General features: G+C 43.9%; 1 protein-coding gene across 2 annotated transcripts in view; it reads right to left on the bottom strand.

Annotated features, from left to right (window-relative positions):
* MTA3 (metastasis associated 1 family member 3) overlaps window positions 1-25,252 on the bottom strand; it is a 259,662-nt gene that overhangs the window by 202,487 nt on the left and 31,923 nt on the right. For both annotated transcript variants that reach the window (XM_074949344.1, XM_074949346.1), the window contains exon 4: window positions 20,406-20,532. In XM_074949344.1, coding sequence (XP_074805445.1) covers window positions 20,406-20,532 — 127 coding nt within the window. The remainder of the gene's footprint in view (window positions 1-20,405; window positions 20,533-25,252) is intronic.

Below are 25,252 nucleotides of genomic sequence, written 5' to 3'. Positions count from 1 at the left end.
GTACTGGTGATGAAGTTAACTTTTAATGTCGATTTACAATCTAATTTTCATGAAAACAAAGTTCTCTCAAGAACAGAAATGAGCATTAAGAACTACTTAATATTCACACTGGTCATGGGTATAAAGTTCCTTAATTCACCTAAAAAGCACATCTAACAAAAGCTACCACCAAGTATATCCCCAAATGGTAGAAACAATGCATCCGTAAAGCCTTTGAGGACCAAAAGAAGAACAGAGAGATACACCACCACTCTAAGGGTATATACATTTAGAGTGCTTCTGTAGGTCAAATATTGTTACCTGTTTCCTATGAGCCACTGAAAAATTCTGCCCAAATTGCTTTTAAAAATTAATTAAATGAAACATGGACATACCAGTTGGATCACTTAAATGGTCAAATGTTTTATTACACTGATAGGATCCAGAGACTTTCTGCAAGCAATGTTTAGTACTACTGATGGTGGTACCACCACTATTCTGGTAGTAAGTGGGAACTATTTTAACAAAGTAAGACAGGTTGATAACCAATCAAAATATAGTGCAATGTACAGTTTACCGATAATTGGTGAAAATGTTCTACCACCATGTTTCATCCTGGTAATACATTCTGTTAAAAAATGTTTTACTGATCTAGTAGGAAATTAATCACTACATGAGTAGAAATTTAATTTGCCATTATCTTGGTAACCATCTCTTAACTGGTTTCTTACATCAATAATGTACTTTTGTCAAACATTCCACGAAAGCCAATATATCAATGAGACCATGGCTTTTTAAAATAAAAAATGCTTGTTTTAAATGAAATCCACATTAACAACCCTTTTCTTTTAAAATCCCTTCTTCTTTCAGAGCCCTTTACTTTTAAAACTATTTTCTAGAAGGCTCCAGTCAAATCCTGTTTTATTACTCCTTACAAACTATTGTTTTTAAGTTGATGAGTAAGACAGCCCATGGGATGTGAATCTTCTTTTAATGAGGATCTCATGGAACAGCAGGTACATAAACAAAAATTACAGCAAGAAATTATAAAAGAAACAAAACAATAATCAAATCATAAGAATGGAAAAGGCAGTCCTGGGTGCTATACCCTTCCACATGAGCTTCCTAACACAACTTGGGTATATTCTGGACAAGAACAATGTGAATTTAAAGGTTTTCAGAGTTCATTGCCCCGTTTGGTCCAATAAAAATTGCATTGCCACCAAATCAATTAAATTTGTAATGTATCTGTCAGTTGGATACAAATTAAAAACCCTATGCATGAACGTGAACACAGATTTCAACAACCAGTAAAATGTCCTATCCAGATGAATCATAAATGGGAACTCAAATGCTGTTGTGTTCACCGAATCCAAGATCCTCCACATTGTTATGTGCAACGATTTAGCTAAATTCAACTGTTAACAAAGCGGCAGAGTTTCCTATCCACCCACCTTGTCAGTAGGTATTGGGACCCTGCACGGGAATGACAACTGATCGTTGCTGACTTACCATGACAACCCACTCTGGACATAAGGGAGATGGCAGCGGGTCTCTAGGCTGAAGGAACCAGGTTCTAAGATTGAAAGGTAATGGGAGGAAACCTTAGGAAGGGGCTTGTTTGATGAAGAAACAATATCAAACAAAAAGCTCAAACTAACTTATTTCAATTGCCAACAAAAGGATGAGGGGTGCAGTTAGAGCACTAATCCAGCATGTCTGCATTCTGTGCCTCATTTACACTTAAAAATGTATACTGGTATCGCTGTGTCAGTCAGGGGAAAAAATGCTATCCTCTTCCCCACAGCAATATAGGTATGCCAACAAAACCCCCAGTGTAGGGGCAGCTATGCCAACAGAAGGTGGCTTCTGTGCACATCGCTAATGTCATTCAGGAAGGTCATGTTCCTATAACAGCAGAAAAGACAGTTACCTGTTCCATAACTGCTGTTCTTCGAGATGTGTTGCTCAGGTCCATTCCACAATAGGTGTGTGTGTGTGTGTGTGCTTGCCACATGCACCAGTGCCGCAAGTTTTTCCCCTCAGCAGTGTCCATAGGGGAGCGGCTCTGGCGCCCTCTGGAGTGGTGCCTGCATGACACGGTATAAGGGGCGCTGCCAGCTCCCTCCACCCTCAGTTCCTTCTCACCAGAAATTCCGACAGTGGGGAAGGAGGATGGGCCGTGGAATGGACATGAGCAACACATCTCGAAGAACACCATTCCACATTAGGTGACTTCCAGCAGTTCCTGTGGAGGCGGATAGGAGTTCATGGCTGCGCAGATTGTAATACAGGTCTGCCAAACCCAGGGTCGTCTCTGGCCTGCTGAGTGATGGCATAATGAGACGTGTACATGTGGACCGAGGACCATATCGTGGCTCGACAGATGTCCTCGATCAGGATGTGCGCCAGGAAGGCCGCCAAAGATGCCTGCACTCTAGTCGAACGGGCCCTGACCACTGGCAGCAGCGGGACTTTTGCTAGCTCTTAACTGGTCTTTATGCAAGAGGTGATCCAGTTGGAAATTCTCCGCGAAGAAACCAGAAGGCCCTTCATCCTATCTGCCAAAGTGATGAAGAGCTGGGTCAATTTACGGAAAGGCTTTGCACGCTACAAGTAAAATGCCAAGGCCCTCCGGACGTCCAACGCGTGCAGATGCCTCTCCTCAGCAGTCTTGCGTGGCTTGGGACAGAACACTGGCAGGAATACGTCCTGGCCCATGTGGAAGGAAGATACCACTTTCAGCAGGAAGGCTGGTTGGGGCTGCAGCTGGACCTTGTCCTTATAAAACACCATGTAAGGCGGTTCTGAGGTCAAGGCCTTAATCTCGGAGACTCATCTCACTGAAGTCACTGCTACCAGGAAAGCGACCTTCCAGGACAAGTAGGAAAGGAAGCAGGAGCCCAGTGGCTCAAAAGACAGTCCAGTCAGTCAACCTGGAGAGGACCAGGTTACAGTCCCACTATGGGACAGGGGCCCGTACCTGAGGGTAAAGCCTCTCGAGGCCCCTTAGGAACCTGACAGTCATGTCATGAGAAAAGCCTGTCTGACCTTGGATTGGCTGGTGGAATGCGGAGATTACCGCAATGCGCTAGACCCTGGTTCCTGAGCTGCAGTAAGTAGTCCAAGATGGACTGCACTGAAGAACGTGAGGGAAAAATGCCACACTCCGACACTTAACAGGAAAACCTCGCCCATTTGGCCAGGTAAGTTAGTCTTGTGGATGGCTTCCTACTTCCCAGGAGGACGTGCTGGATACACTCCTTTGGGTTTAACCACAGAGCATCCACACCGAGAGGTGTAGAGACTCGAGGCTAGGGTGTAGGAGCCGACCGTGATCCTGTGACAGCAGGACCGAAAGGTAGGGAAGGGGCCAGGGAGGGGCCACCACCACATTCATGAGCTTGCCAAAAAACAGTGCTGCCGAGGCCACGCAGGGGCAATCACGATGACCTATGCCTTGTCCCTCTTGATCTTTACTAGGACACAGCTGACCAGAGGGATCAGAGGGAATGCGTACATCAGACCCTCGGTCCACAGCAGGAGGAAGACATCGGAGAGGGAGCCCTTGCTCGGGCCCTGCCATGAGAAAAACCAATGTCACTTTATTTCACCTGGCGGCAAACAGATCTACCTGGGGAGTTCCCCACCTCTGGAAGATCATGCAGGCCACCTTTGAGTAGAGCAACCACTCGTGTTGAGAGGAGAAGTCCCTGCTGAGGCGATCTGCTGGGGCATTCGACAACGGGGAGGTGACCAGCTTCCAAATGGATGCTGTAGCTGATGCAGAAGTCCCAGAGACAGAGTGCCTCTTGGATGACGAGCGCACTCCTCCTTGCCTGTTGATGTAGAGGCCGTATTGTCCATCAGGACTCTCATCACTTCGCCCAACAGGTGTGGCAGGAAGACCCCGCAGGCCAGCCAGACCGCCCTGAGCTCCTTGATATTTATGTGTAACATTGTCTCCTCCGGGGTCCACATCCCCTGAATCTGGAGATGTCTGAGTTGTGCCCACCAACCGAGGTCTGAAGCATCCAACACTAGCTCGACAGATGGAATGGGACTGTCGAACGGGACTCCTTCCAGGATCTTCTCGGGATCGGTCCACCAGTGCAGCAAGGTGAGAACTGCCGGAGCAATGGTTACGATCTTTCCAGGTGGTCCCTGGACTGGGTATAGGTCGACGCCAGCCATTGCTGCAGAGGCCTCATGTGGAGCCTTGGCATGGTGAACCACATATATGCAAGCTGCCATGTGCCCTAGCACACGCAGGTACACCCTAGCCATTGTCAGGGGAAATGCAGACACTGCTGCTATGGAGGTCCATCAGGGCCTGAAACCTGTCTAACAGCAGGAATGCTCTCACCCGGGTCAAGCATGGCCCTGAAGAATTCTATCCTTTGAACTGCAACTAACATGGACTTTGTGGTTGACCAGTAGTTGACCCAAGGAGCAGCACAGCAACGTCACGTTGGACCTGAGCCTTGGAGTTGCCTGTGACCCGCCAGTCGTCAGGGTACAGATAAATCTGGATACCCCGATGCCTGAGGTAGGCCGTGACTACCGCCATTCACTTGGTAAACCACCCTTGGTGCTGTAGCCAGGCCAAACGGAAGGACAGCAAACTGGTAGTGGGCCGAACCAACCATAAAACAGAGCAAGCGTCTGAGTCCTGGGAAGATCACTACGTGAACGTATGCGTCTTTCAGGTTGAGGGCGGCATACCAGTCTCCTGGATCCAGGGAGGGGATAATGGAGGCCAGGGAGACCATGTGAAACTTTAGCTTCGTTAGGTATCTGTTGAGGTCTCGCAGGTCCAGGATGGGATGCAGATCACACTTGGCCTTTGGGATCAGAAAATACCAGGAATAGAAACCCTTGTTCCGGTAAGGAGGCAGGACTTCCTCCGCCACCCTCAGCTGTAAGAGCCCCATAACCTCCTGCTCAAGAAGACTCGTGAGAATGATCCCTGAAGAGGGACGGGGGGGGGGGGTGTGGAAATAAATTGGAGGTGTAGCCATGCATCACCATACTGAGGACCCAGCAGTCTAACGTTATCGCCAACCACACCGGGAGGAAAAAGGAAAGGCAGTTGCAAACAATGGGGAAAAAAAAATCGGATCCAGGAAATAGATTGGTAGTTCACCCTCAAAACGACTTTTTAGCTCCTTGTTTGGAGCAGGTTGAGCCTGACCGAGCACAGGGTGGGGGCGGGTGGTTCATGCGCCATCTATAGCCCCTGAGCTTTTTGTATGATGGGTCCTTCCGGGGCTAGCTCCGTTGCCCCTGGGGAAGTTGCAGTTTGAACTGCTTGTGCGCTGGGCCCAGAATGTAGAACTACCACATTTTAGGGTGGTTCGGGAGTCCTTCAGCCCATGTAATTTGTTGCCCATCTGCTCCGCATACAGAGCTTCACCATTGAAGGGGAGGTCCTGAATCGACTGCTGAGCCTCTGAGGACAACCCAGAGAGAAGCAGCCAGGACACTTGCTGCATGGAAACGGCGGATGCCCTGGTGTGAGTGGTGGAGTCTGCTGCGTCAGATGCCGCTTGAAGGGCTGCCCTGGCAGCAGCCATGCCCTCGTCGAGGATCGCCCAGAATTCTTTACGGGAACCTTCTGGGAGGGCATTCTCTAACTTGGCCGCGGTCTGCCACATATTGAAGTCGTAGCGGCCAAGGAGGGCCTGGTGGTTGGCCACCCTCAACTGTAAACTAGACAAGGAATAAATTTTTCGTCCAAACAAGTCCATCCTCCTGGAGTCTTTATTTTTGGGGTAGTTCCAGATTGCCCCTAGCGTTCCCTGTGGTTAACTGCCTCAACCACTAGGGAATTTGGGGCAGGATGGGAGTAAAGCTATTCGTGCCCCTTAGTCGGGACAAAGTACTTACGCTCTGCCTGTTTGGAAATGGGGGGCAGAGAGGAGGGGGTTTGCCACAAGGCACTGGATATCTTCAATACCTCTTCATGAAGGGGAAGGGCCACCCTAGCAGGGGCTGTAAAGGAAAGGACGTTGAACAGGGAGTCCGCTTACTGCTCCAACTCCATCTGCAGGCCAAGGTTGGACATGACCCTCTTCAACAGCTCCTGGTGCGCCTTAGCAACATTCTGAGGAACCGGGTGAGGGGGCTCCATGATGGCCTTGTCTGGTGACAATGAGAAAGAAGCTGGTACTGCGGGTTCCACAGCACCCATTGATGGTCCAGCAGGCTGTTCCCCTTGATCCACATGGACTCTTATCCCCTGGGGCCTCAAGCACTGAAGGGAGTGGAGTCATCGAGGCCACAGGCCTGTTCGAGGCTCCTGATACCGAGTGGGCAGGCTGGGTGAACCCCCACAGGTTCCAGGGGTATCAAAGGGCTGGCCACTGGGCCTGGGGTCATGGGGCAGGTTTCAGTACTGACGATGCAGGCGGCACAGAGGGTCTGGGAGGCTGCCCTGCCAATGTGTAATCTTGCTCCGTGCCGGAGTCATATCCAGAGTGATTGCTACCCGGTGACCTGGATCCACTGGAGTGCCGACTCCGTGCCTGGTGACAATCGCAGTCGCATCTAGAGGAGGACTGGTCCAAGTAGGACATGCACCTCCGTGAGAACCTTGCTGATTTGTGGCGCTCAGCGGATCCACGACAGGAGACCGGCGATCCACGCCTCACGCTTCAAGACCGGTACCAGGACAAGGAGTGGGAGCTGGAGGTATCGTGGGCCAGGTGCGGGGGGGGGAGGAAGAAAACTCCCTGAATATGGTGACACCCATCTCGGCAATCATTGGCAGGGCTTGCGGCTCTGGTCCGCCAATCGTTCCTGGGATCTGTACTGGCATTCCGGTGACCCCAAGGTCTGGCCCCGAAGTTCCTACCGGGGAGCACATGCCCCCGTGGGTATGCAGCGGGTAACCAGAAAGGTCCGCTTTGAATCCCACTGCCGGTGCCTAAGGGCCAGTGACTATAGAGAGCTCCGATGCATCTGCCTCCCTAACTCCGAGGCATGATGGCTTTGAGCCGGTGAATGGTGGCGGGACATCCCCCACGATGGGGAGTGGTACCATTGGGGCGAAGGCAGATGGACAGGTCCCAAGGCAGGCTTACCACGAGGTCTGAGCATCGCCAGGCCGGGGCCAGTGTGGGCAGCACTGGGAGTGTCAGGATCTCTTGCAGCCTGGAACACTTCAAGCGTCAACAGCACCTGAAGCTGATGAAGGCCCGCCTCTGTGTCTGGGCTTCCAGGCAAGGAACCGGGTGGGCTACAACACTCAACATGAGCTGAGGCCCAACTTTCCAATGGGGGAGATGAGCCGCCCGCCACGGGTTCTAGCTCGCCCCCAGCCCTGTCCCTCCCTTTGCAGGGAGTAGGAGAACATCCCCTACCAGCCTTCTTTGACTTCTTGGCCAGGGCCGTAGACAGGGATCAGTGCTGGCTCATAGCCGGCGGAGCACTACATGCCAATGCCGCGGTGCTGGGTGCTGAGTCGGACCTTTCTCCGGGCCTGGAGCCAGCGCCAACTCCATCAGGAGCACTTGGAGTCTGATCTCATGCTCTTTCTTAGTCCTAGGTTTAAAGGACCTGCAGATTCAACACTTATCTGCCCTTCACCGAGGCACCCGAGACAGCTACTGTGCGGAACGCTCAAGGGCATGGGCCATTTGCAGCGATTGCAGGGCTTAAAGTCTGGGGACTGGGGCATGCCCCGTCCCCTGGCTAAGTCCCCAATGGGACTAACAAAAGTCTAACTACTGCTAAGGGCTAACTAACTCAACTACTAACTACGTACACTAACCTTACAAGAGCTCTAGCTCGTACTAGCATTGCTTAGGCTTCGTTCGTAAGAGCAGCAAACATTCCGTGCACAGTCACTGCCGGCAAGAAGGAACGGAGGGTGGGGGAGCTGGCAGGCACCCCTTATACCACACCATGCGCCATTGCAGACGGCACCAGAGCTGCTACCCTACTGCTGAGGAAAAAACTTCCAGCACCGGTGCATGTGGCGAGCACACACACCTATTGTGGAAGGGACATGAGCAAGCACACAAAGAAAAACTCCTGCTTCTGTCAGCATACATGGGGGGGGGGGGGGGGGAATGCTAACATAGGCTACGTCTATACTAGAGAGCTTAAGTGCAGTCACACCCATCTTTTGAGTGTGTGGTTTTGTTTGTTTTAAATAAAGAAGGCTTGCTTGAACAACGTCTGGCAGAGGACAGGATGGAATCTGAAATCACTTCTGAGGGGTTCGAGCCACTTAAGCTCTTTGGCAATAATGCACTCTGAACTAGTCCTTATCCCTTTCAAACAGCCCTTCATTTACCAGCCAACTGCAAAAGTGATTCCCAATCTGTGATCTGTGGAGATAGTGGTGTCTGAGGAGCACCCATCGGTCACATGGTGCTGGATCAACAATTTCAGGGAAACCAGTGGCAAACATGCTTATGCATCGGTATTTCAAACCCAGTTTAAGGGTTTTGGGCTACTACTTATTGTTGGAGACACATGCCAGAGGCCATATTACAAATAGGGAGCTACAGATTGAAGGCATATGTGCGTTTGGAGCACAAATTGTACAATTAAAATGTAAAAGCAAAGAGAAAAAAAATACACAGAATGCCCAAAACAGTTGCCAACTGCCACTGGGATGCCAATATTATTATTTTTCTTAGCAAATGTAACAGAATCATTAGTGAACACTAAATTATTAAATTTCATCTGACACTCAAAAGTAATGGAGGGATGATTTGCACTGTAATTGGTTTATATTTGGCTGGATACTAATTAAAACAACAGTAGTTTATTCTGCTGCCTGAAACGTTGTAGAACAAGTCTCTCACACTTGATGGTTGAATACTATTGGGATTTGTTCCACAGAAACTCAACCATCACTGTCTAGACATGCATATCAAAGCCAGGGTGCAAAATTGTGTAAGTGTGATCTATGTCTGGGGCCAAAATAAGATGAGTAAACTAGGAACTACCTAATTAATTTATTTTTGATCAAAATAATTTTAAAAATAGAATGCATAGGGAATCAAATTATGAATGTCCAAATGAACTAGTAAGTGCAAGTATCTGAGTATAGGTATACAAGAAGATAAGGATTTTCCAGCTTTTCTCTCTCTCTCTCTCTCTCTCTCTCTCTCCAACCTTCACTTTGAAAAATCAAAGGCTCAGTCTTATGTAGAACTGGTCTGGTTTCAGATTAGAAAATAGTCAAGAAGGGAATGATTCCAAAAAATCTCCAAGTTACAGAAAGATACTGTAAAGACCAAATTCTGTCTTTGAGTACAAAATGGCCACTGATTTCAACGGGAGTTGTGCAAGCTATCCCAGGGCAGAATTTGGCCCATTCCATTCATTTTATATGTTGTTAGCATTTACATGGCTCCCATCAGTTTAGCAAGGAGGGGCACCACACACAGTTTAGATGAAAGCAAAATATTCCCCAGGTGGAAGGACCTTAGTCCTGCAAGTTACCTTTAAAAGCTACAGATAAAAAAAAGACCTTGCATTACTCAATAATAGTTTACTTTGCTTACATATACAAACCACTGCTTTCTTCGTCCGACAATTCAATTCAGCACCTCTGACTTCATCTGTCTCTCTAAATAATAATTTAGATACGCTAGCAGACAGAAGGGTCTAGTGAAGCACTCACTAAGTTAGAAGATCAGAAGTCACATGTTCTCATTTCAAACCACCATATAGGCTTGTGCAACCATGTTTCAACACCATTGTCTCCTGTACTGGTTATAGTATAGTTCCAGTTGTAGTGTAAACTGGATCTTAGCTGTTTGCTGTAAGTTTACCAGGTGAGGAACAGGCAGGACTCAGGAACAGTGTACTGAGAGCTAAGGATAGATATACCCAGGTTTACAGAAGGAAACTCTTTTTTGGTGCTGGATACAGTGGTATGATTGGCTGGAATTTCTACAAGTTGAATTACACCTCTACCCCAATATAACGTGACCCGATATAACACGAATTCGGATATAATGCAGTAAAGCAGCGCTCTAGGGAGTGGGGCTACACACTCGGGTGGATCAGCGCGTCAACGTGTCTGGCTCCGACACGTTGCTCAGAGCGGCGTATTAAGGGTGCCGGGCTGGGGCCAAGGGGTCTCGGGGGATAGGGAGCGGGGGCGGGGGGGTTGGGTAGGGGGTGGGGTCATCTCTGGAGGGGGCGGTGAGGGGACAAGGAGTGGGGGGGCTTAGATAGGGGTGGGGTCTTGGGAGGTGTGGTTGGGGCAGGGGTCTCTGGGAGGGGGTAGTCAGGGGACAAGGAGTGGGGGGATTGCATGGGTCGGGGGTTCTGAGGGGTCAGTCAGGGGGCAGGAAGTGACTATTAATAAAAAGGAAATGCTTGAGGCCAAAGCGAGTTCCATATAAAATGCGGTTTCACCTATAACATGGTAAGATTTTTTGGCTCCTGAGGACTGCGTTATATCAGGGTAGAGGTGTATTTGTATATAGCCTTGCAAGTGACCCATTCCAAATCCTGAAACTGCTATCATTCAGCAAAGCAATATAAATACATACACCCCGAATACATGACAGGTGTGGTATAAAGGATTTATCAGTATGATCTTGGGATGGCCAGGCTTATAAGTAATGCACATCATCCCATGTAAGTGCCAATAAAAATTTAATACCACACCAAACCTTCATGTTTTGTGTACATGTCATGTGTGTTGAAGAAAAAAAATCTTACATTTCAGAGATTTTTTAAAGACTATTTTTCATATCCTTCTGCCTGTAAATTAAGTCAGGTACCTAAGTTACAATATATAAGATTCTCACCTTTGCCCCAGCCCTTTTACATCAGGTAAAGGGGTTGAAGTAACACATGCAGGTTCTAAAAGTCCCATATCCAGCCATGGGAGATTTCACCCTGCACAGGTACTGAAGACGACAGCCATAAGCTAGGGACAGGCTGCTGTAACTTAGAAAGCCCCTGAGGGCTGTTGAAATTGTACCAGGAACCATTCGGTCCCCCAGAGCAACCCAAAATCATGGTTCAAAGAGTTCTAAAAGTGACCTAAAATAACTCTTCTATACCTAAAAATGTCCCAGCTTTAACCTCTATACTGAACCCTTCGAGGGCTAAATGTGAATGCCAAGATTGGCAATCACAAGATACATAGCTATAGACAGTGTACTGTCCGACATGCCTCAAGTGGTACTAACCAATGTTATTTTTGTCTGCCCAGGAGACAAAAAGGCTAATCAAACAACGCACATTGTGTTTATAAGTACAATTCCTGAGGAAATTGGGGAACTCTGAGCTGCAGTGCTGAACAGAATGGGAACAGACTAAGAAAACATTAGAGGTTGAAAATGAAAACTTTAAATTAAGTGTAAACATCATTTCAGAACTGAACTACAACAAATTCAGTGTACCTGGTTTTTGCTCAAAAACTTTGAATAAAAGTTAACTGAACTCTCTCAGTGGTTAGATTTTGTAATTTTTTCCTCATGTTGCACTAGATTAAAGTTTACAAATATTTTGTGAAAATGTTAAACTTCCCTCATCTTCTTAATCAACTCTTAAAAAGTTATAAGTGAAGTACACTTTCATAAAAGATTACCAGCCTTGGCACATGAACTTTTGTCGATAGGAAAGGAAGTAGCAGTGCAAGCTTCCTCATCTCTGCACTTCTCAGCCAAAGAGCCTCAACCCTCACCTAGTGGCTCCAATAGGGATACACTGGCACCTATACTCATTTAAAGAGTGGCTGCTTGGTCATACTCCAGTGAACAAGACAAACAAAAGATCAGTAAAGTTTACAGCCGCTGGTATCCTGCAGGAACATTTATGTTACTCCCTCCTCACCCACTTACCACTGCTGTTCTCATGTATCATCCCTCTGTGATTCCTTCTTTTACACCATGCTCTGCTCCCAATTGCTCTGGAAGCAGTTGCCTGACAGACACAGACTTGCCAAGTGTCACAGACCTAATGTGACATTCACCCATTTGGCAACACTGCCATGGCTGCCTGAATCCTGGCTAAAACTCACACACATTTGGGGGGGGGGGGGGGAGGGGGAGGAGAGAGAGAGAGATTGATTGATTCTTTCCCTCAAAATACCCTTTGGCCTGGTAATGGTGCACCAAGCTGGGAACTAAAAGTTCCTGTCTGCTTTCTTTCCCTGAGTGTTGCTGATATTTCTGTGAAGCTCAAAGCTCTATTGATCAAGGGCTCATATTCCTACCCATTTACAAATATGATACCTGAGAGGTTGCACAATATCACTTCAAACAAACAGAGCTGAATAATATGGCAGACTCTAATATGACAGAAAGAAAAGGAGTACTTGTGGCACCTTAGAGACTAACATCTATTTGAGCATAAGCTTTCGTGAGCTCACTTCATCGGATGAATTCAGTGGAAAAATACAGTGGGGAGATTTATATACACAGAGAACATGAAACAATGGGTGTAACCATACACACTAACAAGAATGATCAGGTAAGGTGAGCTATTACCAGCAGAAGAGTGGGGGCGGGGGGGAGGAGAGGGAAGAAACCTTTTGTAGTGATAATCACAGTGGGCCATATCCAGCAGTTGACAAGAACATGTTGGGGGGGGGGGGGGGGAAGGAGGAGAAGAATAAACATGGGGAAATAGTTTTAACTTTGTGTAATGACCCATCCACTCCCAGTCTCTATTCAAGCCTAAGTTAATTGTATCCAGTTTGCAAATTAATTCCAATTCAGCAGTCTCTCCTTGGAGTCTGTTTTTGACGTTTTTTTGTTGAAGAATTGCAACTTTTAGGTCTGTAATCGACTGACCAGAGAGATTGAAGTTATATGACAGAGTTACATCTCATCAACATTACCTTTCAGAATGAAGGTAACATATCTATGTGCTTAAAAATCCTATCTGTAACCTTTTCTCTAACAATTACCATCAAGAATAGAACCCAAGAATCCTGATATTCAACATTTCATTGCTGTCTCACGAATAGTTGTTTTGCCCTTCTGACAAAATATGCACCCTGTCTAAAGGGCTGGTCCATACAGAAGATAGTTTTCTGCTATCAACTGATTCTTCACCTCAAGTGTAAGAGGTCTGTGCTGTGCGTCTGAAGATCATGGGTTCAAATCCTACAGATCACATAATTGAGAACAATTGTATGTGATCACAGAGACTTTATCATAATGCACATCCAAAATGGGATAGAATTGCAGTTACATTAATAATTAATTCTCTAACTTTTGAGTGCTTGACTGTACGACCTTAAGGATCTTAGTGAGAGAGAGAGAGAGAGAGAGAGAGAGAGACACACCCACCCACCCCTCTTAAGTTAACAGAGACTGGAGACTGAGCTACTCCTGTTACTCTAGAGAAGCTCTCCCCAATCCCGCATAAGGGATGAGGTGTGGGCATGTGAGATGCTGGTCTTGCTGCAGCTGCCTATAGATAAACATAATTCAGCCAATGGCAGGTTAACCTAACACCTTTAACCAGGACTAATGCCAGGAAAAATGTTTAAGATGAAATTGACGGTTATATGTTAATTATTGGCAAATATGCAGTTATTTAATAGTTATTTAAATATTGGCAATTTAATTGTTCGTTAAATAATTTGCATAAAAGGTTACACGTGGAGATGCAGAATACTTGGCAGCTATGTTGATTTCAGAGCTCGAACACAGTGCTCAGCCAATTCTGCAGCATCTTGAAACAATCTCTCCCCCACCCAGGCCATAGCACAATGTGAGCTGGGGACAGGAATACCCAAGCATTCCCTGACTAAAGATTCCCAAAATCCAGAAGAAAAAAAAAAAAAAAGGATTAGTTTATCGCTGTGACAAGAGACTGCACTGGAACAGGTTATCAAAGGATGTGGTTCAGCATTCCTCAGAGTTTTTAAATCAAGACTGGATGTCTCACTAAAAAGATGAGACTCTCATTCAACCACAAAGTTGCTGGGACTGATTCAAGAATTGCTGCATTAAATTCTGTGGCTTGTGAACAGACTACAAAATCAAAATGGTCCCTTGTGGCCTTAAAAAAAAAGAAAGAAAGAAAAAAATCTAAAAAATTCTGCCAGATGGATCACAGCAAGAAACAGCAGCTGGTTTTTAGTCCTGAGTGGGAGAAATAAAACTACTCCTGAACTGACCTAGAAGAATATTGACCAGTAAATAAACTTGCCAGATTTCTGATACTGTCGTGGTAATTGTTTCTCATGTAGCTGTGATTAAGAGAATTATCATTATTACCCTTCTGTCCAAATTGATTTCTCCACACAAAAACATACAATTGTATCTATCAATTAACTGACATTTTTCAATAAAGATATTTAACACTTAATTAAATTTAGATCAGCAAGCCTGCTTGTTTGAAATCTTGTTCTCACAAACACCCATTGGTTTTAAAACATTTTTCTATTCCCAAACCACATGCAGACTGTTTGGCTCCACACAACACTTGTTACATTACTTTTTTTTTTTTTTTTTTTTTAATTGTTGTACAGGGCAGCCTGAGAGATGCTAATCTTATTTTACCCAGGACTTCTGAGGCGACAAGGTACACAAAAGCCAAACAAACACTACAGCAAAAAATTATATCTGAACCAGAACATTAGTAGGTACAAATCAAACAAAGACCATGAAAAAGGTACTATACACACTGCTGAATAAGTTAATAGCAATAACAATGTTCCTTCAAATGGTTGTGAAGGAATATTTTTAAGTACTTAGGTTCGGAGAGCAATTATGAATGGTTTCAGAGATTAATTCAATTCCCTGAGACAGCCTAAGCTTATACAGGCTTCCCCAATTCCCTCTTAACTCTTGGGACCATAAAAAAAGAAAAAAAGAAAAAAAAAGAAATTTCAAGCAAGACGTCAGTAATCCTGTGCATCAATCATACGAAATAGTTAACGAACCTGCAAACATAGTCAACCATTTGAACCTTTTCATGCAAGTTACACTGAAGTGTAGGAATATCACATGATAAAGCAATGAAAGGTAGAAACACCACATGAAGGAACAAAACAGAAGAGTACACTCTGTTTATTCAACAAACATTGTAGCCACCATATTCTACTGAAGTCAGTGCACACACGCTCTATTTTCTAGTAGGTGCGCTTAGGTAGCAATTCCAGCAGAAACACCAATTGAAATGCCATGATTGAACAGACCAAATTATGGTAAAGAGAACCACAGATGTTGTGGTATTAAGCTTCCTATAAGTTAATAAAGAAACCTATTGTAATATAGTAACTTACCGTATTAAACTCTCAGACATGTAATAGTTTTAAATAGAATAAATTCTCTTTTCAGTTTACAGTAAAATTAATTTGAGCCAAAACATTTCACAAGGGAAAAAGACATATTAATCATACAGTATAAAGGTTGGTATCTTAAAAACAACCCTGTCAGAAAAGGCTTAGATATTTAGACACTATTTTTATACTCAAAAAGAAAAGGAGTACTTGTGGCACCTTAGAGATTAATACATTTATTTGAGTATAAGCTTTTGTGAGCTACAGCTCACTTCATCAGATGCATTCAGTGGAAAATACAGTGGGGAGATTTATATACATAGAGAACATGAAACAATGGGTGTTACCATACACACTGTAAGGAGAATGATCACTTAAGGTGAGCTATTACCAGCAGGAGAGTTGGGGGGGGGGGGGGGAAGAACCCTTTTGTAGTGATAGTCAAGGTGGGCCATTTCCAGCAGTTGACAAGAACGTCTGAGGAACAGTGGGGGGTGGAGGGGATCCTTGCAACAAAGCCCGTTGCCAACTGTGTCCACATATCTATTCAGGGGACACCATCATAGGGCCTAATCACATCAGCCACACTATCAGAGGCTCGTTCACCTGCACATCTACCAATGTGATATATGCCATTATGTGCCAGCAATGCCCCTCTGCCATGTACATTAGTCAAACTGGACAGTCTACGTAAAAGAATAAATGGACACAAATCAGATTTCAAGAATTATAACATTCAAAAACCAGTCGGAGAACACTTCAATCTCTCTGGTCACCTGATTACAGACCTAAAAGTTGCAATTCAACAAAAAAAACTTCAAAAACAGACTCCAAGGAGAGACTGCTGCACTGGAATTAATTTACAAACTGGATACAATTAACTTAGGCTTGAATACAGACTGGGAGTGGATGGGTCATTACACAAAGTAAAACTATTTCCCCATGTTTATTCCCCCCCTTCACCCCCCACTGTTCCTCAGACGTTCTTGTCAACTGCTGGAAATGGCCCACCTTGATTATCACTACAAAAGGTTCCCCCCCACCCCACCCCACCCCCTCTCTCCTGCTGGTAATAGCTCTCCTTAAGTGATCACTCTCCTTACAGTGTGTATGGTAACACCCATTGTTTCATGTTCTCTCTGTATATAAATCTCCCCACTGTATTTTCCACTGAATGCATCCGATGAAGTGAGCTGTAGCTCACGAAAGCTTATGCTCAAATAAATGTGTTAGTCTCTAAGGTTCCAAAAGTACTCCTTTTCTTTTTGCGAATACAGACTAACATGGCTGCTACTCTGAAACCTATTTTTACACTGTGTGCCTAGTGCTTGACAAAGAAGTAACTTGTTATGTTTAGCTGGTCAGACTAACATGCAGTTAGGCATGATTTACCCCTCCCCTTCAACATTCTTGGATTCACACAAATACCAAAATCAAACTAGAGTTTAGAACTGCAGTGAGAAAGGGAGGGCCATGTTAGCCCTAGGTATATCTTCCTTAATGTTACTAGGGGCATGTCTACACTGCAATTAGACACTTGTGGCTGGCCCATGCAGGGCTCAGGCTAAGGTGCTGTTTACCTGCAGTATAGACATTTGTGCTCATGCTGGAACCTGGACTCTAGGACTGAGAGGTGGGAGCGTCCCAGATTTCAGGCTGCAGCCCGAGCCCAAATGTCTACACCACAATTAAACAGCCCCTTAGCCTGGGCCATGGGCCAGCCTTGGATGTCTTGGATTCAGTGGAGACTTACCCTAAACAAACAGCTAGCCCTTGTAAAACATGGCTCTTTGGGTCTGACATGTCTATATGGCTGAACTGTTCAAACTTAAAAAAAAATTAAAAATGGGGGATCAGCTATCATTTATTTCATTCTGCTTCAGAAAAATGGTCTGAATTAATTTGTAATCAAATATAGAAATAATAAAAAAAATCCAAGTTTTGAACTCTGCAGGCCTCCTTTCACTTACAATGGTTTTATACTGCTGTAACTCAATTAACTTCAAACTGACAAAAAGTCTTCAAGTTACACCCACTTTAAGTCTACCATCAGGGCATAAAGGAGCCTTAGTGTAAATGAGAATCAGGGCAAAGTCTAATCTTTCAAGAGCACTCCCCAAATTTACATTTCAAGAAAATTAAACAATTTATATTCCAAAACAAAAGTTAAAATAGAGTTAAGACAGAAAGCACATTTCAGTGATTTAAGAATAAAAAAGTTACACCATGAAGGAACAAAACAGAGTGAAGCTAAGCTGGGTAAAAAGGTGTAACAAAAGCAAGAGAAGTGTAGTCAGTTACATTATTAAAAAGTTTTTAACTAGAAAGTTGGTTTTCAGTGTAAGTCAATTAAAGATAGTACATGCTCAACAGTGTGAAATACTGTTCTTCCTTATGAGCATAGCAACACAGATAGCTTTCATCATAGAAGAAGGTGTTGGGCAGTTTTCAAGCTCTGCATTAGGACTGGAAACCTAAAGCAACCAAGAAAGGCAAGACCACCAATAAAATTAAGTTACTCACTTCTAACTTCTTCCTCTTACTTCTTCCAAAGGGGGCAGGGCTCGTCTTCTTACTCCTCCCAACTTCTGTCTGCATTTACCACCTTTATTTCATTGCATCATTTCTCCTCTCTCATCAGTACTACAGGTCTTTCCCATTTGATGGGCCAGAACCTCTGGTGGTTTAAATCAGCACAGCTCCATTCAATGGAGCTAGGACAATTTTTTCTATCTGAGACTCTGGCTCTTTTTGTTTGAGTGCTACTGGGGTGGGAGGCAGAGAAAGGAGAGGGGTCTTCTACTTCCCCACCAATTTTTTCCCTCTTTTTTCAGTAATTCACATTAAAAACAGAACTATTGGGAATTTGAACCGTGTAAATTAACAAGCACAATTCAAAGCAAGGATAATGCAATACTATGTCCGTTTATTTTGACAAATGTAGTTTCATTCTGAAAATTCATTACAGCACACGTAATTGTTCAGGAAGGTATCTTGTAAAAGTAATTAAGGTTTGGTAATATGAGAGTGCATTAACCATTGTGTGCTATATTGTGTAATTGCTGCAGCATACTCTAGTATTTTTACAGGGTGACTAGTGAAGTGTGTGATAGCGAGGTTCTACTCTACTTACTCCTCATGTTATAGCAATCTTTGCCCTGGAGCAGGTGAACAAAGGTCATTTGTTCTACTAGAGCAGGAGTTCTCTTATAATTTAAGATATCAAAAAACAGAACCCAACCCAATAAAAATAAATTGTAAAAATTTTCCTGGTAAACTATAATGTATTCCACATGCTCTCTCTTATGAGTGGCAGTGGTGGCTGTAATCAATTTAGCTGATCGTAATGAATTATGTGCAGTTATGTAGTGCTTTTCAAAGGTGAGTTTCCCCATGCTATGCTGGGGTACCTAAGGCAAGAAAGATTAAGTATTTGGTCTGCATCATACTTAAGATTGACTTTCATGTACAGATTTCAAAGTTAGATGAAAAACTGAGTAAGCATTATCATCTCCATTTTATAGGGCTTGTCTACAGGGGGAGTTACTGTGCAGCAAGTTAGGTGAGAATGTACACCACACTACCCTACCCTAAGAGTATGTGGACACTCTTACCATGCACTAAAAGTGCTGTGACAAGATGGCTGATGTTAGTCTGGTGGGTCCTGCGATTTTCTTGGCAGGGAGCTAAGATACCACCCCTTGCTCCTGTTCGTCGGGCATCGATGGCCCCACTAGTGGCCCAGGAAGGTGGTAAAGGAGAGAAGTGGGGGAGAGGTCTGGGTTTGCTCCTCACTCTGAGCCCCCTCTCAACCCCTGCAGGTTCTTACCCTCTTCCCCCTTGGTTGGGGTACCTGCAGTCCTTAGATGCTGGGGAAGGGAATCTCCTTCCCCTACTGAGGCAGGTTCTCCCCCTTGCTTCAGTTCTCTGATTTTCCAAGTCTCACAGCATACCTCCAAGCTCTTATCCTCTCTTCTTCCTCCTCCCGTGTCTGCCTGAAGCAGGGGGGTTTATTAGGTTCCTAACAGGGCCTTAATTGACAGCAGGTGCTCCTATTAACCTGCAGCCACCTTCCCTAGTCTACAGGGAACCACGCCTTAATTAGCCTTGAGCTTATATATTTCCCCTCTAGCACTCTCCCACTGCTCCCTGGCCCTCCTGTATCATAGTGCCCTTGGTGGTTTAGCGTAGTAGATTTTACAGTGTATCAAGCTCAAATGCACAAAGGTACTTTTACTACCTTGCTGTGCTGTAACTTCCTGTGTAAACAACCCATAGATGTAGAAACTGAGGTAGAGAGGTTAGGTAACTTAATCAAGCCATACGGTGAGTCTGTGACAGAGTTGGGAAAGATTTTCATCCTATTCAACTGCCAGTCCTCTGTTCTATCCACTAGGCCACAAACGCCCTCTCTTGAGGAATGGAAAGTACTTCCTTTGACCAGGGTGGATGAGCTTCCAGCTACTGATGACTTCTCGAGTGGGCTGGATGTACTGGGAGAGCTAAAACTCCCTTGCTTTACCAACCTACAATTGTACCCTTCTCTTCCATTTGCCTTTGCTCATTGTCTCTTTATCCCTGCATCCCTTCTAGTTTCTAGATCCTCTCTCCCAACAAACACAAAGAGCTCCCTGCATCAGTGGGGATGGCACCTATGCTCATAGCATTTTCCAGCATGAAACCAACTACAACTCTTTTCTGCTTTACTCAGTAGTATCATCAGAGTAATTTAAAAATGAAGGGGGGGTATGAGTAGAAACATGATAACATGTCAAATTAAAACCCCCCAAGTTTTAAGGTTGTTTAAATATAAAAGATCTTTAAGGATATGATGGCAAAAATGCTCTTGCAATGTTTAGCCAAAGCCAGCTACTGTGTCTTTTAGTTTAGTAAAAAACAGGTTGGAGGAACTTTCTTTTGAAATGTCGGTGTCCTCTCACAAACAGCTCAGGGTTATAATCCCAGCCATATAAGTAGGGTGACCAGACAGCAAGTGTGAAAAATCGGGACGGGGGTGGGGGATAATAGGCGACTATATAAGACAAAGCCCCAAATATCGGGACTCTCCCTATAAAATCAGGACGTCTGGTTACCCTACATATAAGTCTCCAGCTCCAAACTGGCTGTGGCTGTGCTGGGTGGAGTAGAGTGGGCAACCTGTTGCAACCACACAAAAAAAATAAGCTTTCTTAAAGTTTCTTACCTGATATGTGTTGCAGGAAGGGACTCATACTGGCGAGAAAGAAAGAGCTCTCTGTGTTTCAACTGATGTTTCTGTTTATCAGTCAAATCAGCCTCATTTGTAGTTTCAGACTCTTCTTCAACTTCTTCTGCACAAGGAAGGAAGACAGGATGAAATTAGCTTTGCTATGGAATACAGTTGTGGATGTTCACTTTTTTTTTTAAACCCTCTAGGCAACCTGCCTGGATATTCTAAAGAAAATTATTCATCAATTATTGTAAAACAGGTTGCCATTTTATGCATTCTAATAACTAGGGATGAATGCTTTTAAATATTATGTGTGTTATTTAATTCCTTTAAAAATGATGTTTCCTGTTCCTCTATTTGTGCTTAGGAGTTTTTCAGATGGTCACAAGGGGAACACTACCATTCCTCTTTCACCTCCTTTCCCCTTTTTTTCTTCATTGTGCTCACAGCTGCCCACTGTCGCTACTGTTCAGCTTCAGCTCTGCTGCTACTGTTACTGGTAAAACCATAGCAGGGCCTGGGGAGGAGCATGCAGTCAATAAAATAGCAAAACTGCCTATAAACAAAGTACTGTCAAATGCACAATGTAAACAAACTGCACAGAGAAAAAAATTAAAACCCCTAATTGACCTCAGTTATAACAATCTAACAATATTTTCAGATGACACTGTTTTAAAAGTTGACAGTATCCCTCTAATACAGGGGTTGGCAATCTTCGGCACACGGCCCATTCAGGGTAATCCGCTGTCGGACCGCAAGACATTTTGCTGATGTTGACCATCCGCAGGCAGAGACTCATGTAGCTACCAGTGGCCGCAGTTTGCCGTTCCTGGCCAATGGGCCTCAGGGACATGCTGGCCTCTGCTTCCCGCAGCTCCAATTAGCCGGAAACAGCGAACCGCGGCCACTGGGAGCTGCGGGGGGGGCCGTGCAAGGGATTACCCTGATGGGCCACGTGCCAAAGATTGCCAACCCCTGTTTTAATAGAACAGAAGAAAAAAGGGCATAAATTTTAAATATAAAAATAATTTGTTTTATTAAAACAATAATAAGTACTGATATAACACTTAACTAAAAGGGCACACATCTTATAAAAGTCTTTAATCTTTTAATCTTTAAAAGCAGAGGCCTTTATGAAGTATTTTGTCAGTTTACTCCATATTTTGAACCTATATAAATCTAAAATACTTTGGAACCAGCTTGGCACCTGGTAAATCCCACTGGGGGGAGTGGGAGTAGGTATTGCAGGGCAGGACGGTAGTGGGATTAAAAATCGTACAAAGCAGCGCTCTAATCCTGAGTTACGGCTATAAAACTTGCCTGAGAATACTCAACAACACTGCCTCTGTCTTGGCAGGGTTCCTCACGTGTTCCCTGTAGTTAATTAAAGGAAATACTGAGGCCATCTTATCTATTCTTCTAAGCGGCACGGATATTTTACAAACAACCCATGTAGTACTGACGCTAAACTCTTAAGCCTGCATGTTCTCTCATGGCAGAATCATGATTCTCTCCAAATTCAAGATTGCTATCCTACTGCATCTGCTCCTCATCCCCTTCTGGCTCCCTAGTGGCTCTTCTCATAGTGGCAGGGGAGAATACTCCCTTAAGTGATTCTAGCTCCGTCGAATCCCAGTTCCCCTACCTATCCACCTGTCTGCCCTATTGGGTGGGCTGCATATGCAGGGAAGTGAGAGAAAACAGCTCACTCCCTACAGCCACCACCCCCAAACATACCCTTTCTGGTGAGGTTACAGAGGTAAATCACCCACCCCTAGTTACATATGACAAAACAATTAAGTAATTAAAAGCAAATTCTCCCGAAGAACCTGAACCTGCAGGTGTCTCAGTTCTGAAACTGGCACTCTAACACACACAATGCCACATATGCCAATGTTAAAGACTGTCCTTTCACGGGGTCTAGCTAATATAACAGAGCCAAGCTGCCACAGAGCGCACATGAGGTACCTTGATACCGAGCTGTTGCCACGGTACTACTATGGTAATTACCTCCTTCATTTAATTTGTGTAGAATCTTACTGTTCAGACAATGTACCAGAGGTCAAGTCAGCTTAAAAGTTTACATTTGTAGAGATTTCTATGCTACTGAAAAGCAATTAAAGAGGAAAGGGAATGAAGGATTGTTAAAAGAAAAATGTGTCAATCAAGAGGGAGAAAAAGCAAAAGTTTACCTATTGTACAGGAGACACTGTACTATTCAAATGATATTTTAAAATTGTTATAGAAGTGTTCATGTCTGTTACACACTGTTAAATTTCTTACATGGCGATCAAGGGCTCATCGTAATACTAACTTCTTCTCTGATTCCCTATAGGCATATCAGGGAAACTTGAGTTGCTTCAGATGCAAAATTTTGCATCTGAATCTTCTTTATGAAGTTAGTAATTAAAGATGAAAAACAATGGGAAAAAAATGTTAAAGGTTAACCTTTCAAACACACAATGAGTTTGACAACTACAGTGGAGGCGAATCATTGTTAGAAGCGATATTAGTTTCAGCTAACAAATCCTAAGAGCAAAATATACAATGAAGTTCCAAACAGTCTTTTCCTCTTCAATATAAAAAAAAGTCAACAATTCTATTTATTTAGAGTTTCTTCTGTTTACAATCCAAGCTCTTGGCATTCTTTGGGTATTTTTATTTCATCCACAGTCTGAAAAACAGCAGAGAAATTAAAATTCTCTGTTTAAGTTTACCAGCCAGTCTGAACGCATAATTTAAGGAAGTTATCCACGGACTAAAAGCTTTTGCAAAGTCCAATACCATTATACCCATCCTTCCCCCCCAAAAAGACTATATTAGCAAAATGCAGATGGGAGCAAGTAATTACTTCAATAAAAGCTTTATTGAATCATGGGTCAAAGTGGTAAAATATAAGTAGCAAAACAAAGGCAACACAATCAATCAACAAAATCATGACCAACTAGTAGTTATAAATAGAAAAGAAATGGTACTACAACGTTTTTCCTGAGATTTTACAGGCACAGAACTATGGACACATAGTTGTGAATCCCACAACCACCACAACTTGGCCATATTGCATAAATATAGCATACAGCATTTATAAGGGTACAATACATATAGGGGTAATTTCAATGCCTTAACATACTGTATATTCCCAGACAAAAAACTGCCTAACTTAAGAGTTGAGGCTGATCTAATTTATTTCTCATCAACACGATCATCAGTTAAGGGAATCTTCATTTACATGCCATAACATCATATTACCCATATTATTGCTTTCTTTGACCTGGATGACTACACACAAAGGTGTACAGGATTAAAAGTGTGATTTTATACAAATTTAAACCAGTGAAAGTTTGCATATGGACACTTTTATATCAGTTTTAAGTCTGATATATATTGGTTTATTTTGCAACAGTGAATTTGCAGGCACAAGATAAACTGATAAAACAAGTTTTAAATTCGATGAGTCTTCACAAAAAAAGTTGCACCACTTTTACTAAACTAATTTAAGATAAACCAGTATAACTTGTGTGTGTAGACAAGCCCAGACTCCTCTTTCCCACAACTTCCTTGCACTTCAACCATATAATTAACTACAAAAGCACACTACCCAATTCCTCTAAATCACATTCAAATGTAAAACCTTAACTACACAAATATAAATCCAACTATAGGTGTGTGTGTGTGACATTCCCCTGCAATGTTATCTGGACCGGTGATGTGCTAGGTCATTCCAATCCTTGACTCTGGGAGCCAGCCTTACCCTGCTCTGCTGTGAGAACCCCCACTCCTGGACTGTTCATGAACAGCCTCTAGCATTTGAGCTGCTTGGATTGTGCAACCGAATGACATTAGCCAATATCTCCTGTCAGGGTTCCCTCCCCACTCTGAATTCTAGGGTGCAGACATAGGGACATGCATGAAAGACCCCTTAAGCTTATTTCTACCAGCTTAGGTTAAAAAACTTCCCCAAGGCACAAGTCTCTATTTGTCCTTGGACTGAGGTATGCTGCCACCACCAAGTGATTTAGACAAAGTATCAGGGAAAGGACCACCTGGAGTTCCTATTCCCACAAAATATCCCCCCAAGCCTACACCCCCTTTCCTGGGGAGGCTTGAAAAATAAACTAGGTGAGCATAAACCAGCCCTTGGGTTTGTAGGACACTAAAAACCCAATCAGATTCTTAAAAAACAGAACTTTATAATAAAGAAAAAATAAGTAAAAGAAGCACCTTTGTAAAATCAGGATGGAAGGTAATTTTACAGGACAATCAGATTCAAAACACAGAGGATTTCCCTCTAGAAAAAAACATAAAAATTACAAAAGCCAGGGATAAACCTCCCACTTAGCACAGGGAAAATTCACAAGCATAACAAAAGATAAACTAACCCGTCTTGCCTGGCTTACCTATACTGGTTGCAATATTGGAGACTTGGATTAGGATGGGTTGGAGAAGATGGATTTCTGTCTGGCCCCTCTCAGTCCCAAGAGAGAGTCCCCACACAAAACAAAGAACACAAACAAAACCCTCCCCCTCCCAAGATTTGAAAGTATCTTCTTTCCCCATTGGTCCTGTTGGTCAGGTGATAACCCAGTTATTTGAGCTTCTTAATCCCCTACAGGTAAGGAGGAATTCTAGGCTACCCTTAGCTGTATGTTTATGACATCTCCCGACCCAGACACAACCCTAGGAACCTCCGTCTTGCAGTGTCCAGTTATGCCTGCTGGATGCTGCAAGCTTATGAGAGTTCATCAATTTAACAAAGAAACTGATATGTACTAGGCTTGTTAACCCAAGGGGAGTCTCTGACATGCTTCAAACCAAACGCACTGCTTCAGGTAGAATAAACA

Source organism: Natator depressus, chromosome 3 (genome assembly GCF_965152275.1).
Source record: "Natator depressus isolate rNatDep1 chromosome 3, rNatDep2.hap1, whole genome shotgun sequence".
Taxonomy (NCBI): Eukaryota; Metazoa; Chordata; order Testudines; family Cheloniidae; genus Natator; species Natator depressus.
The sequence above is the reverse complement of the archived record's forward strand: the minus strand, read 5'-3'. Positions and strand labels throughout refer to the sequence as shown.